Source organism: Coenobita brevimanus, chromosome 31 (assembly GCF_032717465.1).
Source record: "Coenobita brevimanus isolate Jiangsu-jjx chromosome 31, ASM3271746v2, whole genome shotgun sequence".
NCBI lineage: Eukaryota > Metazoa > Arthropoda > Malacostraca > Decapoda > Coenobitidae > Coenobita > Coenobita brevimanus.
This window is the reverse complement of record NC_136984.1, coordinates 13,334,575-13,354,936: the sequence shown is the minus strand read 5'-3', so window position 1 is coordinate 13,354,936 and position 20,362 is coordinate 13,334,575. Positions and strand designations below refer to the sequence as shown.

The 20,362-nt window shown below is 40.7% G+C and overlaps 1 protein-coding gene across 1 annotated transcript in view; it reads right to left on the bottom strand.

Moving 5' to 3' along the window:
• Positions 1-534: 534 nt before the first annotated feature.
• LOC145395506 (facilitated trehalose transporter Tret1-like) overlaps positions 535-20,362 on the bottom strand; it is a 48,015-nt gene continuing 28,187 nt past the window's right edge. The window contains exon 7 of the mRNA XM_080269114.1: positions 535-619. Within this exon, the coding sequence (XP_080125240.1) occupies positions 535-619 (85 nt within the window). The remainder of the gene's footprint in view (positions 620-20,362) is intronic.

The window sequence follows — 20,362 nt, the reverse complement described above, 5'->3', positions numbered from 1 at the left end:
ATCCATAGAGGATCATTGGCTTTGGGTAACGGAGGGCTCTCGCTCTGCTACCTGGTATGCCATTGCCACGTCCTATTCCCTGCTGTCACCTCCTCCGAGTACACCTAATTATCTCCTAGTGAGGCTCAGGCGCTTGCGTCTGGGGTTCCCTGGCTATAGGCAGATTATTGGCACAGAGCCAGACCCGTGTACCCACTGTCTAGCTAGTTCTATGGAGCCGCTCATTCACTATCTGCTTCACTGCCCTGCCACTACCATGCTTAGGCCTCAACCTGCCACAGCACTGGCACGGTCTGGGGATGACTCTATGGATGCCGCTGGCATTGTCGCCCACGCACCTCTCAATATTCTACTCCAAACGGTCAGGGACTACCCTCCCCCTCGATAATTCAAGTTTGCGCCTCATGTGCACCTCTGACGTGCTCTCTTGTTTGCCCGTGTCCCCACCATATGGTGGGGCAAATATCCCAACAACAACAACAACGGGGAGGTAAAACCAGGTTCCTTCACAAACAAGGACGGCTCTACCGTGCGTCACGAACACCCCAGGGTGAGGTTTGGCTGCAGTTTGTCATTTCCACTATCACCAAGCAGTGTTTCAATGGGGTCATTGTTAAGCCTCAGGAGGTCACATGGGCAAAAGGAAAACCCAGGGCCATATCCGTGCTGACCTTTTCTGGCCAGGGATGGGACAGGAAATAGATAGGTTTGTGCGTTCCTGCGATGTGAGTCAATGTACCACCAGTCAGGGATGTGTCCTTCCTGCGCCATTTGAATCCATGCCCATAATCTCTGAGTAAATTGAGAGAGAGGGCAGTGGTAATGTAGGTGCAGACCTGATGTCTCTCCCGTTGGCCCCACAGGACACATTATGTCCAGGGCCTGTACATACATATGTACCATAGGTTAAGGGGAAGTTTGAGACCCCCGCAGAGGCAATCCGAGGCTGTGTCTGAATTACCTTGTGGTGTCTTGAGCTGTGGGCCTTTCTGAGAATTCCTGGAGAAAGCACATTATCCACATGAGTGTTCACACCCACATTGGGTGTTAAAATGTGACCTGCCCAAGACTGCGTAGGGATCCTCAGCTTGCTGATATTAATCGTAAATGTAGAGTTAGGTTTAACCAGTAAACTACTGGCTGTCCTCAAAGATTTATGCAATCCAAGGACTATGTTGTCTGGTTAATTATGTATCCATTAACTCATTCACTGCGTCAGTGTTTGTTTACATGTATATCCTGCGTGTGGCAGTTTTCAAATATTTAGAAAAAAATATTAGAAAAAAAAATACTGTCAAAAGATAGAGAAAAAAATCCCGAGTTTAATGGTATATAACACAATATAGCAAACAAAAAAATTACCTCTGATACAGGTCCGTGAAGTAATAAATATTCCCTGTGTGGTGGTGCCAGGCGAACGATGTGTTATGGTTGCACTGTGTTGTCAGTGTCAATCTTGCAATCAGATAAGGTTTAAATCAGCTTCTGAACCATCACTGTCATCATCTAACAACGTATCACTATCATTACTATAGTCGCACCAATTTAAAACAAAGGTTTGGGTGGGGTCTGGCGCTGGGTGCAGCCATGCCATACTTCCTAAACGAGCGATGAGTAAATTCTGTTATATATGTAATAGGCATCACAGATAGGTACATACATACTAATACAATATAAACGTAAGTATTCTAGCATATCAAAGGAAGGTAAACTTATATTGCATATGGCTCTTGTACATTAATAAAGAAATGTTGCATACATATTTTACAGTGTTGCTGAAAAAAAATTTAGTTACTTTTACCGACTTTCACGGTAGTTCTAAGTTGGGTAAGTAATGTAACAATTACGTTTATAATATAATTTGAAGGAATCAATAGAACATACACTATTTTCTTAATAGAAATAAATAAGTTAAAACACTAATGGGCGGCAACATCCAGGCCCATACTGGGAATCATAAATTATATGAGAGAGAGAGAATGCGATTTGTAAATTCATTATTTTGGTTATATTTATAACTTAAATTAGTTTGTCTTTACACACACACTCATACACAAACACACACACACACAGAAGTGGGTGAAGTCATGTCAGGCCAGGTGGCGAGATGTGAGCAGCAAACTCTAATGGTGTCAGGTCAGCCACTAGCCAATCAGAGTATAGGAAACAAGGCAACGCTGTACGCCGGGAAATCCCTGGCTGGACTCCACCCAAACCTTGGTTTTAGATTGGTGAGACTTTAGACTCATCCAGAGATTTCATCCAATATTTGCTTAGGCTACTGCTAGCGATGGCATGGAGAAGATTTTGTACCTTTACCTTCGGCATTTTGTAGGTAACTGAGCTGAGCTCTGCACCTCGTAAAAATGCATACTCCATGTATGGCAATATTCTATACGGTGCCATGAGTTGCTAGCTGATTTACTTCATGCCATTTCTGATGGTGGAATTTTTGAATGCAGTAAATCATAAATGATACAGCCGCAGTCAGAGCCATTTGGACTCAGATATCATGTATGATACAGTCACAGTCAATGGGTTAAGAAAATAATAGTGTACTTTTTGTAACATGTCTACTGAGTATTAGGCAGAGAGAGAATTTGTAATTTAATAAAAATTGTTTGCCGCACTGACACTTTTGATGCTCCACCTTGATTGACTTTGCAGGTGCAGCTGGCGGGTGTAGCAGTTTTGTCGTGCAGATCGGCTGATCGTTTCTGCCACATGCTGCCATCTCTTCTCTTCAGTCTTGTTGTCTCCATTTACTATTAAATTATATCATATAATTTTATGAATAGGTACAGTTACACTACAACTGTCGCAACTACACCGTGTATTACATACACCACGCTAGATACCAATTAGTTGTTAATGTAAATGTAGCGAACTTTCACTCAGTTTGACCTGAGTACAGGATTTTTCACTGTCGTCATGGAGTTTTTTCCCTCAAGCTTGCTTCTATTAACGTAAATACGAGGTTTTTACGCTCATTGGCGACAGTGATTTTCTCCTGTAGCAGGACAGTACACACACCACAGTGTGAATCTTGTGTGACTGAAGATGTATATGTATATATAGTAAAATTTTCTTTGAGAAAAATTTGATTTTGATGGTGCGTAATGTCACGAATTCATGAGATTGTGTATTCTACAAATCCGTGACATTGTACTCGGGTGAGAAAACCACGAACTCTAGTGGAATTCCCACTGTGTATCACTCGGTTTAACCGTCCTCATATGCACTTCGATTGGGATAGTTTTTCAGAATATTCGTCACTGCTCCTAAAGTGACTGTACTTATGCGCAACATTAGTGCTTCACTGAGTGATTTTATTGCACGTGTATATCGTTCACCCTCTCTCCATTGACCGCTGAAATTAGCCACGACTACTTCCGGTGAACATGGTCATCTAACCCCCACTTCCCAGGTTGGACTTAATCAGCTTTGGACAGCCTCGAGGGTAGGATTGTTTGTGCCCAGCTTACAGAGCAGCATCTCCGTTGTACAGTGATTTCCTGGATCTCCACCTAGATGGTGATCGGCGAAGTGAGCTTAGCAGCGAATAGCAGCGCTTGGTGTGCAACAGACAGATGCCCTGTCTTTCATAGCTTCAGCTCCGTTCCCCCCACTGATCAGTATTTTCGTTCGTTTTCTTAGCCTTAAGTCTGATTAGCTTTTGAATGAGTGAGTGAGTGTATTTCCTTTGTTATTTGAATCCACGAGTCCCCCTGTGACCGTGAATTCCCCTTTTGAATTCATTTTGAGATTCATGTAACGTAAATTTATTTCATCGTAATTAATAAATTTACAGTTCTTTTCTTGAGCTTAATGTAATATAGACTCTTGTTTCATTTCTCCAAAGTGAGCTTACCTTACTGTGCTTATCTAAGTTTGCACAAAATTTCTATATTAATCATAACTGGTATTTAAGCCAGATCTTCTATATTTAAACTTAAATCCATTGTGCCAGCCAGGAGTTAAGCACCAACAAGGACCTGTCCATTATTAGTATTATTTGTTGATTGTCAGGGGGTAAAATCACTTTCTCAGAGGCTAACAGTACTGATGATACAGCATTCGTGAGTAGATAGTCTCTGCTGTGTACTGTTGAGAAAGTTTATAAAATTCTCATCTTTAGAGAATTGACGAAGTTAGCCAGAATAAAATGAAACTTACTACTTGATTGATTTCACAAGTCAATTCCTTGTCTTTACCTTCGAGTGATATCAAGCGTTTTATTCTTAAATTTACATCTCCCCGTGACACCTTGTCTATCCACCCTGTCATATGTTTTCTTCAAGTCCATGAAGGCTCTTTCTCTTCTCTAGAAACTTTTCCACTAAAGATCTAAGAATGAATATCTGATCTACACAACCTCTTCCCTTCCTAAAGCCTCCCTGCTCTTCTCCAACTAATTCCTCTGTTATTTCCCTAACTCTGTCAATAAGTATCTTACCTTACACTTTTCCTATTACACTAAGAAAACAAATGCCCCTATGATTACCACACATGACTTTTTCCCCTTTTCCTTTGTACAAGGCAATAATTATACCTGACTTTCAATCCTCCGGGACTCTACCTTCCTCCCAGGCCAATCTGCACATCTTCCACATCCATTCTACTACTATCTCTCCCCCATGCTTCAGCATTTCACCACACACTCCATCAATTCCTGGGGCTTTCCCCAATTTGACTTTCTTCATTGCTTCCACAACATCTATCCTACTAATTTCTTCCTGTCTTCTTATTTCCCTCCTTCTTCCAGGATTCCCCAGCCACTTATACTCGCATTACTTCCATTCTCTATGTCCAGCAATTCCTTAAAGTGTTCTCTCCATCTGTTCACTTTTTCTCCCTTCCCTACTAGTAATCTACCATTTTTATCTTTTACTCCCCTACTAACTTCACTGCCACCCTGTCTTACTCTCTTCACCTCTTTCCAGAACATTTTCTTACAGTCCCTCCACTTTACACTCAAATTCCTTCCAGATTCCTCATCCACTCTCTTCTTTCTCTTACTAATCTTTTCACCTCTCACTTCCTCTCTACATAATAACTCTCTCTTCCCCCTCTCAGCTTCTTCCACGCCCCTATTTCTCATCCATTCATTGTATGTTTTCTTCTTTTGTGCCACAGCCTGTCTCACATTCATATCGCCAATGAAAAACACTCTCATTCCTTCCAAACTTTTCCATGCACACTTCCACATTTGTCCAGAACTTTTCTCTCACTCAGCTTGCACGATCTTGCGTTGGCGCATACAGGCACACAATCGCCCACATTAGTATTCCAACTTTCAATCTTACCCACACAATCCTTGAGCCAACTGATCCATACTCTCTTATGTTCTTCTTCCATCTTTTACTCACAACAATACACACTCCTTTTGCCCTCTCATTCTCACCTACTCCTGCACATATACCCCATCCATACTCCCATTCTCTCACACTCTCTCCTCTCCATTTAGTTTCACTACGTTTGGTTTAAAATCAATTCAAACTTCTTTAGTTATTAAACATACACAAGTCGAACTTCGACATTACCCAGTGACCTTGATTGTCATCAAAACTGAATCACTTCATTATTGCCTTACCCTTAACATTTCTCTTGAGTTTGGTCCAAATTGGATAAAATCTGTTTAAGACGGTTTACTATGTGAAGTCTGAGCAAGTCTTGTGACCCTTACCTCTGATCTATTTTGTTAAAACAAAACGGTACCTTGGTGATTGGCCTTCAGTTCTTCCATTAGCTTTGACTGCAGTCGGATAAGAACTGTTTATCTTATTAATACACACACACACACACACACACACACACACACACACACACACACAAGTAAAGATATAGAGGAACACAAAAGATTACGGAAATACGAGAGAAGTAAATCAAGACCCCTAAACGTAACCTTCTAGAGTGTAAACACCGTGGAGGAGATACTAAAAAATGCAAAGAATCTTATGGAAAAAGAGGAGTTCAAAAATGTATGGATAAAAAGATGCCTAACACAAGAGGAACTGGAATTACTGAAAGAGAAGAGGGAGGAAGCAAAAACAAAAAATGAGGGAAGATCACAGGAGGAGAAGAAGACATTTTTTTTACAAAGTAACTGGATTGCAGGTACGAAAGTGGTACATAAACAGGAGGGAATAAAAAGGAGGAAGGTAGTAGAACCAAATCATGACAAGTATATAAACAAGATGATTAAGTTGATGTACTCAATTGTGGATGGAATGGTATCTAAATTATTAGAGATGAATGATTATGTCAGAGAAAATGAACCACATATAATATGTTTAACTGAAACAAAAATTAACACCAAGGATATCGAATGACATCCTAAACTTAGAGGAATATAATATATGGAGAAGAGATAGGAACTTAAAAAAAAGGAGGAGGAATTATAATATTAACTAAGAAAAATCTAAAAGTCAAAGATATAGAATTAGATATACCCTCACAAGTAGAACTCATTGCAGTAGAGATAAATACTTCTGAAGGGAAAGTAATTGTAGCCAATTTGTACATGCCACCCAGATCAAACACATGGGAAAGAGACGAATATGAGGACCTGGCGGAAATTACAATTCAGAGATTAAGAGCATTACTACATAAAATGGAAGAGAAATCAAAAAGAATTATACTAACTGGAGATTTTAATACAAACATAAATTGGAATATTCTAGATATAATAAGCCAAGAAAGCTGTTGGGACCAAAAGCTCCTGGATCTTGTGCAAAAGTTTTTCCTAACGCAACATGTAAGGGAAAGCACCAGAAATAGAGGACTCGATGTACGCTCAATGCTTGATCTCATAATTACTAGGCAAGAAAACAATATTAATAATTTAATATATCACCCTCCATTCGGCAAAAGCGACCATGCAGTACTAAATTGCAACTTCAGAACAGATAACAGCAATGAAAGTTATAAAAAGAGCCTAAACTATAAAAAGGGAAAGTATCATGACCTAAAGAAGTACTTCCTAGAAAATGCTGGGGAAAAGGAGCTTAGAGGACAAGATATAAATGCTATATATGAAAAATTCTGTGAACTTTATGAAATAGGGGTCCAGAAGTACATCCCACAGCACAAAGAAGCAGAAAGGAAAATAAAGAAATGGTTCAATACAGAACGTAAAAAATCAAAAGAAAAAAGAGATTTATTGTGGAATAGATACAGAAGACATAACAGTGAATGAGCATATAATAATTACAAACAGGCAAGAAACGATTATACAAGAATAAGGAGGGAAGCCCCAAAACAGTTTGAGGATATCATAAATAAAAGTAGTGATCAATCAAAGCTATTTTACAGCTACATCAGAAGCAAAACCAAAGTAAAAGATAAAATACAATCCATTACGGACGATGGAATCACCTATACACAAGAGAAGGATATTTGTGAAGCACTAAACAAGAATTTCCAATCAGTTTTTACAGAGGAAAAAAAAATTGAGAGGGATTATGTGGAAAATGCATGTCCACACATACTACCAGATATACAAACATCAGAAAAAGAAATACAGGAGGAGCTAAGTAAATTAGACAAAGGAAAAGCAAATGGTCCTGATGAAATTTCATGTTAGGTGCTATGTGAATGTGCAAAGGAGTTAAGTAAACCATTATTTTTAATTTTCATGATATCCTTGAGTCAAGGTAAACTACCTGATACCTGGAAGAAAGCAAACATTGTACCCTTATTCAAGAAAGGGAATAGACAAAATCCACTCAACTACCGACCAGTATCACTGACCAGTGTTGTAAGTAAGGTATTAGAAAAGCTTATAAGAAAAGCTTGAGTAAATCATCTAGAAGAACACAGTATGATAAAGAAAGACAGTTTGGTTTCAGAAAAGGAAAATCATGTGTTACTAATCTGTTGAGCTACTATGACAGAGTAACAGACACATTACAGGAAAGAGCAGGATGGGTGGACAGTATTTATTTAGATTTCAAGAAAGCATTTGACACAGTACCACACCAAAGACTTTTATGGAAACTGTACCATCCAGGAGGAATTCGAGGCAAACTGTATTGTTGGATGCAAGATTTTCTCATGAAAAGAAAAATGAGAACAGTACTAAGGGGAAATTACTCATCATGGAAAGAAGTGACTAGTGGAGTACCACAGGGTTCAGTGCTGGCACAAATCATGTTTTTAGTGTATATAAATGATATAGACAGTAACACTGGAAATGAAAGCTATCTAAATATGTTTGCAGATGATGCAAAAATACAAAGGAGAATTACTAACACAGACTCTCGTAAAGAGCTACAAGAAGAATTAAATAAACTTCATGAATAGAGTAATACATGGCAAATGGAATTCAATGTGGACGAGTGTCATGTAATCAAGTTTGGTAAAAGTGGAAAAAGACCTGATTGGGATTATATGTTAGAAAATAAAACCCTACACACATCAGAAAGAGAGAAGGACCTAGGTGTGATTGTCAATAACAGACTGTCTCCGGCTGACCACATCAGTGAGAAGGTACGGAACATGTATACACTGCTTGCAAATATGAGAATAGCGTTTACATACATAAATGAAGACATGCTAAGAAAGATAACAACATTATTCATCAGACCAACCCTGGAGTATGCATCAGTAGTCTGGAGTCCTCATCTCAAAAAACACATAGACAAGATTGAAAAAGTTCAAAGGGCCGCTACAAGATGGGTACCAAGCTTAAGGGATCTAAGCTATGAAGAAAGACTAAATAAACTGAATCTACCAACACTACAGGAGAGAAGGAAAAGAGGTGACATGATTATGCTATATAAATGCATATCAGGGAAGGAGAAAATAGACATAAATTATTACTTATCGTATGGGGAAGCATCAGCAAGAGTACACTGCAAAAAATTGCATAAAAAGAGAGGTGATAAAGACGTAAGGAAATTTAGTTTCCCAAATAGAGCAATTGATCAGTGGAATGCACTACCGAATGAAATAGTGCGTGCCAAAACAATTCATAAATTTAAGAATATGTACGATAAAAATGGGTTAAGACACGGAACAGTACGAGCTTGACTCATTCCTGTAAAGATACAATTAGGTAAGACCAATTAGGTAAGAACACACACACACGCACGCACGCGCGCGCGTCCCTTAATATAAATATAGTTATCCAAGTACCAAAAGAATAGAGGGCCGTAATTTTCCTCTCCCCATCCAAAAAAAAAAAAAAAAAAGAAAAAAAAAAATCGAGATCCGAGCATTTAGAGATACCTGGACAACGTACTGCGTCTAATAGACTGGAGGTCATATTCAGATTTAAATAAGGAAAGAGGAAGACAGTTGTATAGTCGGGTTGCTGCAGGCATGAAGGCCTGCGAGAATCAGTTAACTCTTGCATTAGAAAGTTGGACAGGAAAGGGTGAGAGTTTGCTACACGGGTATATGCGCCCACTGTAGTCGAGAGGGGATACAAGGAAAAGATTCAGAAGAGCAGTAATGATATGAAAGAGATAAAGTTGCAACAGTGTAGCGAATAGACAAAGGTTGAAGGGAATCAGTTAGAGGAGGAGAGTTTATGAGACGAAAAGCCTTTGGCTCCACCCTATCGAGAAGTGCTGTACGTGGGGAGTCCCGACACATATGAGAGTTTGCTCAACACTGGTGAATAAGGCTCCCCTATAGTCAACAGCTGATCAGGTGGGGGGAGGGGGTGAGTAAAGAAGGTACAGAGTCAGCTTGGACCACTTGATCTCTTGGAAGCAGAATTTGCAAGTGAGGTATTAAAATATTTCCATGATAAATCCTGAAACACTGAAACTCCAAGTATATTCAGAGAGGAAGCAGGACTGAGTTGGATGTTACAAGACATTTCTATGGAAGATTCTGGCGGTTCAAAAGATGTAGGAACTGAATTTTGAATGTATTAAAAACACAGTGGTTACTTTTACCTTGATCAGAGATATGAGCCAGGTCCCTCATCCCGTGTTTGTAGAAGTACCTGTTATGATGGACGCTGTGGGAAGCGAATGGGAAAACGAAGGATGGAATCATCAGCATATGAGTGGATGGGGTTAGATTAATAGCTTAGAAGGTCACTGATGAAGCGGTTAAGTATAGTCATGCAGTTAGTCACAGTGAGTGAGTGAGAGAGGGAGGGAGTAACAATTAAGGAAAGTATATACTATACAGAATAGTCTAAGACTAAAGCCCTCGGACTTAAGAAATTTGTCAGTCAAGAGATGGTGCCTCAGTCGTTACTTTGAACAGGGCAGAGTTAGAAAGTGTGAGGAGGGTGAGTGTGGTGGGCAAGGGTTGGAAAGGAGTCAGTGGGTTGAGGGTTGAGGCTCGTGTTTACTTATTCAGATTTGTGTGTCAACAAAGCTGTGAAGTTGGAAATCACTGAGGCGAGGTTTGATGCATAGTACAGTTTACCAGCAACTCACAGTTGAATAATGCAAAAAATATCTTAAAAACAATTAACATCCAGAAAAATGGCATGGCACTTCAAATTTATTATGGTAGAAACTTTTCCCTGTAGCGATTATTTGCTCTTACATATTTATCTACTGGCGTTTCAGTGTATATGTTCTTCTGTTCATCTTTCTCTTTATCCACTTAATCATGTGTGCTGTTCAGTAACAAAGGCTCTACTACATCAAATGGACTTATGTTTAGTCCCTCTGTGGGAAGAGAGTATTTAGTGGCTCGTATGAGTATCACTGTGAATAATACATCGATTGGTGTTAACAATATTTATATACATCATTGGTAATTTCTCTGATGATTTTTCCTGTGTAAAAATACAGGTTCTCTCTTCATACATCATTAAGTTATCTATATAACCATGACAAATGACTGCAAGCTCATATTATCCAATATTCTGGAAAAACTTATCAGACAGTGTCTTTTGTCGTACCATATCTTTGTCTCGATTTCAAGGCTGTTGCACTGAGAGATTATGCAGTCACAGTAACTCGCTGAAGACAATGTTTTATTCAAGATGTAAACAAAGGATTTCTTGAGCTTAGAAGGAGTGGCTTTTCGCCGTCTCCCGCCACACCACCTAGGGGTCACCTTCCTACCCACACATTTTCTCATATCATCCCACTGACCCATTCTCTTCCATAAACCTAATTATCCCTTGGACACATTTTCTTCCAGGGACTCATTTCCTCGTTGGACCTGTTTTTGCCCCATGGACCGAATTTGCTCCATGGACCTGTTTTCTCCCATGGACTTATTTTTCTCGTGGACCTTTTCTACTCCAGAGACATACATTCCCTATGCACCCATTTTAATCATGGGCTTATTTTCCTCCTGTACCTATTTTCCTCGAAGAGTCTGTTTACTCCTCGGAGCTTATTTTCCACCAAGGACCTATTTTTCATACATGGAACTATTTTCCCTCGAATGTCCAAGTTCCTCGTGGTATTATTATACACATAGACCTATTTTCCCTCCGTAGACCTATTTTCTCTGTGGATCTATTTTCGTCATGGACCTACTTCCTCTTCATGGGAACACAATAAACCTTTGCATTGACCTATTTCTTTCACCTGGATCCATTTTCTCCACGGACAGGTATAACTCACTGGCCCAGTGTTTCCACTCGAGCCCATTTCGCCTAAGGACATAATCTCCATGGACATATTTTCCCAAAGGGACCTATTCCAATTATAGAACTACTTACTTCATATACCTGTGCCACAGTGAAACAATATTATCGCATCCACACACCCACCCACCAGTCCCTCTACCAATATACCTACTCATTCACCCATGTGCATAAGGTCGTCACCTTGCTTATTCCCTGAAAAAATATCATTCATTCGCCCAGTCACTAACCCACACAGCTCATCCACCTCACTCGTGGCCAACCCACATTACCATTCCGTTGCCCATCCACCCACGCATCTACTCACATAACTCTTCCCACACATCCACCCACCCCACCCTGCCCACCCACCTTATCCACCTACCCTGTCCACCCTCCACACCCATTTTGCCCACCAACCTACCTAGGCTGCCACCAAGCATAGACTATCACATAATTTTACACACACACACACACACACATCGCTCGCCTGCTCAGTGGTAATGCTCTCGTCTAGCACCTGCTAAGATAGGGGTTTGCGTCTTACTCGGGATGCGAGAAGTTTCACTGACGAAGCTGGTGGTCACTGTCCTCCTTGAGCAGGAGGATTTTTTTTTTTTTTTTTTTTTAATGAGAGGAAGAAGGAAGCAAAGGCCGCGAGCCCGCAATTGTTGTTCCTCCCAAGAGAAAAACAAAATACAAGAGAGAGCCAAATTCAAGATCTGATAATTTCGAAATGCCTATACACACTGCGTTTGAAAGACTGGAGATCATAGGAAGCAAGAAATACAGACAGAGGAAGACGGTTCCAGAGTTGACCTGGTACATACATGAAGGACTGGGAGTAACGGTTAACTCTTGCATTAGAGAATTGGACAGAAAAGGGACGAGAGTTTGTTGCTAGCCGGGTGCTGCGCGCCCGTCATAGAGGTGGAGGAATGCATGCAGACAGTTCAGAGGAGCAGTGACGATTGAAGTAGCGATAGAAAAAAGATAAAGATGCAACAGTGTGACGAAGAGACAGAGGTTGAAGGGAGTCAGTAAGAGGAGGAGAGTTAATGAGACGAGAAGCCTTTGACTCCACCCTATCGAGAGGAGCTGTATGTGGGGAGCCTCCCCACACATGAGAGTTTTACTCCACACAGGGGCGGATGGGTGTGTGCTTGTGTGAAGGTCAAGGCTTTGCCCTTAGATCGGACTCTATGAGCTCTCAGCTGTCTTCCAGGAGATGTTGATGGTCACAACCATCACGTGATCCTGACCGACCCGGTGAATTACACAAGGACACACAGGCACACATGCATAAAGACATACACCTACGAACTCACACACACACACACACACACACACACACACACACACATACATACACACACACACACACACACACACACACACACACACACACACACACACACATACACACACACACACACACATACACACACACACACATACATACACACACACACACACATGCAATCAAACACATACACAATCAAATGCACACACATGCACTCAGATTCAAACTCACTTACACACACACACACACACACAAGTAATACCCGCTTTGGATTTCTAACGCGAGGTAAAACATGTTTTTTTAACGGTTAGATGCCCAATTGTGTTGGTCTAAAACTAGCATCTCCTAGTTTTGAATGCTGTGTTGTCGTAGGAAATTGACATAAGAAGAGAGAATATGGAGAAATCGGTATTTTTGTCCATCGTTATAGTGCATTAGCGTTAATTTTAGCTAGTTTAAGCGATATTTAAGTTATAGACAAAGATGAAAATTAATACTAGATGATTAAAAAATGTAATACTTTCGTGCCTGTGCATAACGACGGAGTATATATTTTAATCCGCACTGCACTGGAGAAAAATATACTGACACCCCTCTACACCAGCCGATTTTTTTTTCTTGCTAAATGGGCTTAATACAATGTAAGATCCCTGGCACTAATAAATATAATCACCAAAGCCAGAAGGTTGGCTGAAGCAAGTCAGGTTGGTGCCTCTCTACCTCTGAAATCTTCGAGGTTACTGAATGAGCAGAGCATCTGTTAGTTTGTGAACCGATTTTGCATATTTTTTGTGGGTAAATGGGCTTAATACATCAACATATGATCACTGGCACTAATAAAAGTAATCACCAAAGCCAGAAAGTAGGTTGAATGGAGTCAGGTTGGTGCCACTCTACTTCTGAAATCTTCAAGGTTACAGAGCTGAGTGGCTGTGAGCCTGTGAAGACTCACTCACCTCCCGCGCTTTTAAATCAGTGTTGTAAGCATAATGTAGAAATGTCTGAAGTTAGCTAGATATGATATTACCTTCCATTATACTTTGGTTGCTAGCAATGACTTTTCAGTGCTGCAGGACTTAGATCTACGTCACTGGCGTTTTTGAAGGGGACGTAGATCTACATCGCCAGCGTGGTATGGGGCTTATGGGCGTGCCGGCATGATATCGTGTGTACCGACTCTCTGATTCGTATTCTGTCATTGAGCTACATGATATCGAATGACAAAGTACAAAAATTTACGACTATTCTTGTTGGATGAACTATAATCGAAATGACTGCTGAGAAAATAAAATACTATAAGGTTTTCTAATCGGACTGTAAATATTATCTGATAGAATTATATAGTTATTAATACGGTTCATGATTTTTTTTTTTTTTTAACCACTATAAGACTAATGTTGAAATAATAGGCCGACTCGTGCGACTCATTGTAAGAAGAGGCTAGAAATAATTTCTGTGATTCGTCGGGGGAACAGACAGCAATTAGTTTTCTAAGACTCTCCTTAACCACAGCCACTGTCAAAGATTTTTAAAAATGAAAAAAAAAAATTGTTTTCCACGTAAAGGTAGGTAGGGTAAACAGGACTTTAGAACCGATTCACTACATCCAGTATAGATTATTTTGTAATTACCCTAACAATGGAGGGGATTCCTAATTACCTTTGGTTTGAAGTAGCTGACAAAAAGCCTGTAGGGCAGATGAGTTATTTGAGAGAAACATGTGGGTATGTGGAGAGAGAGATAAATGAGGAAGTGAAGGAACTTTATGGTGTTGAAGTGGGTGTCACTCAGAGCTGTAAGATAAAAACTCTGGGATGCTTTGGTTATGTAAAGAGGATGGAGAATGAAAGACTGACTGCAAGAGCGTCATTGTGGGAGAGAGAGGGGGAGATAAGAAGGATGAGATGGAGAGGTTGAGTGGAGTTATATGAAAGAGAGAGATGTGAGTTTGACAGATGGCAGCCAAATGGAGAGAACAGAGTGACATGGATGCAATTTGCTTGTGGCCCTGCTATGGAACAGAAGAGTCTGTCTGTATGTAGATAGATAAATGGACAGATAGACTGATTTATTGATTGATGGACAGACAGACAGACGGCAGATGGTTGGTGCATTTACTACACACAGCAATAGCAACGGATGCGGAAAGAGAGAGAGAAAGAGAGAGAGATCCAAGATTAACTAGACTGGGTTCAGATCGAGTGTTTATCATACATGAGATTCACAGTGAAACGCTGAAAGTTCTTTTTAAGCTGGATAATATATATATATATATATATATATATATATATATATATATATATATATATATATATATATATATATATATATATAATGATGGCCAGCAAAACCAGAGTGATGATGTACATGATTTATTATTGGTGACGTTTCGGTTTTATAACACAAACCATCTTCAGACCTAAAACAGAAATAAGAACACACAAAAAATAGAAAATAAACCAAACTATAATTTTCTCATCTTCCACAGAATAAAATAACAGGGAACAGAGCAGGTCACATGAAATAAAATCACAATACAACAATTTACCAGCTAAAAACAGAGCAATTGTGTAGAGGAGTCGTGTGAGCCAAGGGATGGTCGTAGCTCTGCCGTTAGTAGAGACTCCGCTATAAGTCTAGTCAAGTCATCTCGTGCAGTGAACAAATTTTTTTTTACCATTGAGGCCGAAGCCTCTGATCATTAAGGCAAATAAATATATATGTATATATATTGACACATATATACATATATATACAAACATATATATATACATACATACATACATACACACATCCATGCATATGAACATACACACTTTCATGCACACGTACATATATATATAATAATTTTTATTTTATTATTTTTTTGTAGTTTTATTTTTATTATTTTTATTTATTTTTTATATTTTTAACCTTATATTACTTATAAACAAAATACCTAATCTAAAGACCCTAAAACTAACCACCTAACAGACAAATCGCTAACCTATACTAAATCCTAAGAGACAAATAACTAGACCTACACTAATGTTCAAAAAGCCTCGACCAAGAGAACACCATCGACTGCAGATATGTAATGCTTTTCTACATTACATACCTGCACTCATCACCTGATGACTGTCAGTCGAGGCACAACCTAATATAGGGGACATCAATATATGAAAGGGAACCAGACGAGTCAGGAACATTTCCATATACGTCAGCTGTCGTCCCTAATTAGAATAACTTAAGCAAGATAATATAATGTATTTACATAATTTATAAAAAAATTGAAGAACCTCGCCCAGCAGACTACCATCGACTGCAAGTGCCCAATACCTTCCTATATTGCACACTTGCACTCATCAGCTGGTGACTGTCAGGCGAGGAATTTGGCTTAATGTAGGGGACATCTATATTAGAAATAGATCGGTGGGAGGAGGAACTATTTAAAATATGTCAACTGTCAACCCTAATTAATATTACAATATATACATATTTACTGTTCATAAAAACCATAACCACACAGTAAAAAAGTCACATCACTCTGATCAGTCCGGTCTCTCTCAAGAAAGCCATCAATTTATCAGTCATAACAATGTCCCCATCACCCAGGATGGTGGAAAGGGTGAAGGGGACGTCAACTGCGCCGCAGTAATTCATAAGTGAAGCGCGTTCACGAATAAATCGCCGACAGCGCAGGATGATATGACTGATAGATAACACCGCATTACAGATGTCACAGTGCGGTGGGAAGCGTCTTTCCATATAAGGTTTTATGTGGGTTAAAACGGTGGCATTCAGCCGTAGCCGTGCCAACACTTTTTCTTCTAGGCGACTGGGACGGTTGGCAGTGTCCCAGTCGCCCAGGTACGGCTTACAAGTTGGAATATTTAGTCTGGTCCACTGACCTTGCCACAGAAGATTTATTGATTTCTTTCCGAGAGATAGACTCGACCGTAGATCACGAGGAACGTCCCAAGTCTCCTCGAGCTCCACAGCCGACTTTGCAAGTAAGTCAGCCTGTTCATTGCCGTAGATACGACAATGACCAGGCACCCAGATCAGCGTGAATGACTTGTTGCATGAATGCAACTTATTAACGATGCGGCCCTGGATCTCATGAGAGTCCGTAGTGCAAGATGCAATTGCCTGAAGGGCTGATTTTGAATCTGAAAATATGACAAATGAGTCATGTCTAGAATTGAGAGCATAGTCTATGGCTTTGTCAATAGCAAAAAGTTCTGAAGTAAACACAGATGTATGAGTCGGCAACCGATACCTGAGAACACATTCAGTCGACCACACACTTGCACCCACACATTCACTCGACTTGGAGCCGTCGGTGTACAATTGATGGGACCCCAAGTGACGAACAATGATCTTACGAAACAAGTGGTGGACCTCCGCCTCCGGCGCCTTGGCCTTTGGTGCTGGGAGCCATGTAACATCGACTGTAAAGCCGGGTGGCTCCCAAGGCGCTATATTTTTAAGCACCAACTTGTCACAGTCACTGGGGTCCACATCAAGCTCCTGAGTCAGTAAGTGGAGGCGAGCGGCAAGTGGCCGACGCACCCCCGCAGAAGGTGGTGGTATTGACGCAGGGGGGTACAGGCCACATTGCCGATATTACTTTTTCTTAATGTCCTTACACCATAGGACAAGGCCAGGTGGTCACGGCGAATACGGAGGGGAGGCACATTCGCCTCCACTTCCATACGAGCTACACGGGTACACCGGACAGCTCCAAGACACATTCGCAAACATTTATTCTGTAACACATCCAATCCTTTCAGCGTGGCATCGGATGCCGAGCCATACACCTGTGCGCCATAGTCTAGCTTCGATCGAATAAGGGACTTATACACCATTAATAAAGATTTTCTGTCGGCACCCCAGGTAGTACCCGCTAGGTACTTGAGGACATTTAATGGTTTATCACAACGAGCAAGCAAAGTATTAACGTGAAGTTTAAAATTCATTCTACGATCAAAATGTATTCCTAAAAATTTTACAGAATTTTGAAAAGGTACCGCCTGATTATCCAAAGTTAAGCACAAATTAGGTACGTTACGATTAGTGAAAACTATAGCGGCACACTTACGTACGGAAAACTTAAATCCCCACTGCAAGGCCCATTGGTGGACGGAGTCAAGGGCTGCTTGAATCCGCCCAGCCGAAAATTGTGCATTACGGGAAGAGTGCCATATTGCACAATCGTCAGCGTAGAGTGAGTATTTAAGATTCCTCGGGATGGGAGCTGATGACAGAATATCATTGATCATAATACTAAATAAAGTAGGACTAAGCACACTTCCCTGTGGCACCCCGTTTTCCTGGATAAATATATCCGATGTTACGTTATGGGGCAATTTGACAGAGAAAGTTCTGTCCCTTAAGAAATTTGAAATAAAAACAGGCAAATTTCCTCTTAAACCATAAGCATAGAGCTTCATTAGTATACCGTGTCGCCAGGTCATGTCATAGGCTTTATGGATGTCCAAGAACACCCCTATCATGAATTCTTTATTGGCAAATGCCTCTGCAATACAATGCTCCAAATTTATTAAATGATCTAGTGAACTTCTGTATTTACGGAAGCCACATTGTTGATCATTTAACAAATTCTTCGACTCTAAAACAAAAAGAAGCCTATTGTTAACCATACGTTCCATGACCTTACATAGACAAGAAGTCAACACAATAGGACGAAATGAAGTGGGATTCATAAGACGACCAGCCTCTTTGGGTATCGGTATGACGTGCGCAAAGTGCCATGAGTTTGGGAACGTTCGAGACGCCCAAATCTCATTGTACAATGCTAACATCTTAATCAGGTTGTCCTGATTAAGATGCTGGATCATACCGTATGTGATGGTGTCTGGTCCAGGGCTGGTGTCTTTACAGGATTTAAGGGCAAGAAGCAGTTCATCTAGCGTAAACTCTTGGTTGTACGGGGAGTCTACGTCTTCTGTGGCAAAGTCTAATATCTGTAGCTCAGCCGTGCGTTTATGATTTTGGAAACGCGGGTCATAATTGGCTGAGCTACTTACATGAGAAAAACTCCTGGCGAGGATGTTAGCAACGTCCACGGGGTCGTCATAGATGTTATTATTTATTTGCAAGGTGGTAATGGGGAAATATGGGCCTTTATTATTTAATATTCTTATGGTGGACCAGACTTTACGTAATGGTGTCGTACGAGTCACCGTGGACACAAAGGACCGCCAGGAATCACGTTTGGCCCTTCTTAGTATTCTCCTTGCCTCAGCCCGTGCCTGTTTGTATGCAATAAAATTTTTCTCAGTGGGCTGACTATCAAAAATCCTGTATCTCCTATTGCGTTTTCTTAATGCTTGTCGGCAATCCGGCGTCCACCAATGTGCTCTATGCTTCGCATGAACTGTAGAAGTCTTGGGAATAGCAGCCTCAGCTGCGTGTAATATGGAAGTAGTTATATTTTCGACCTTAACATCTATGGTCTCCCCAGATATATCTAAATTGGCGATCCTTGAGAAGGATCCCCAATCTGCTTTCTTATAGTTAAATTTTGGAGGTGGAGGGTCCGAAATGATGTCGCGTGTATAAGAAAGACAGATGGGTAAATGATCACTTCCCAAGGAGTCGTCGTAAGGGTCCCATGAGAGATCTTGATGTATACCAGGGGAGGCCAAAGATAAGTCAATGGCCGAAAAGTTACCAGTACGATCATCTACACGAGTCGCTCTACCATCGTTCAGAAGACAGAGGTTGGACTGTAGTATTAGGTCGGCTACTTGCTCCCCACGACCATCGATCCTCAAGCTACCCCATTGATAGTGATGGGCGTTAAAATCGCCCAACACTAACTTATTCCCAGGGAGATGTTCAACTAGTGAATTTAAAGCATCACTATCAATGGGGCCATGTGGAGGACAGTACAGAGAGCAAATAGACAGATACGTGTTGTTAAATTTTACTCTGCACGCGACAGCTTCCAGAGTAGAATTTAGAATCACTTCCGTTTGTGGGTGTGATTTATGTGTGTATATGGCTACTCCGTGACCTTCATATCTTCTATACGAGTGGTAGTGTTTGAACTGTGGAGGATCAGGGTGATCCTCCAGGTGCATCTCCTGTAAACAAACAACGTCTGGCCTATGTATAGAAAGCAAGATTGCTATATTGTGTAACTTATTCCCAATACTTCTACAATTCCACTGTAGTATAGTGAAAGCGGCGGTTTAAGATTTTCGTTGGGGGCCAGTGTGCTTCGTCTTTTTTTGTCGCCCGCCAGAAGGTGAGTGACTACCGGGGGACCTATCCCGGTGCTTGTTCATGGAAACCTCCATATTATCGTCAGTTAAGAGGTTCCCAGACTCCCCCGAGGAAGAGCTAACCTTCCTCTCCCTCGCTGGAGTGGGAACTGGAAGAACGTGAGGACGAGACTGTTTTGTGAGGGTGGTCAGATTAATCTTATCAGACTTGTCGGGCTTCGATTTTTGCCGCACCGACTGCGAAGGAGCAGCGGCAGCCTGAGAGTAAGA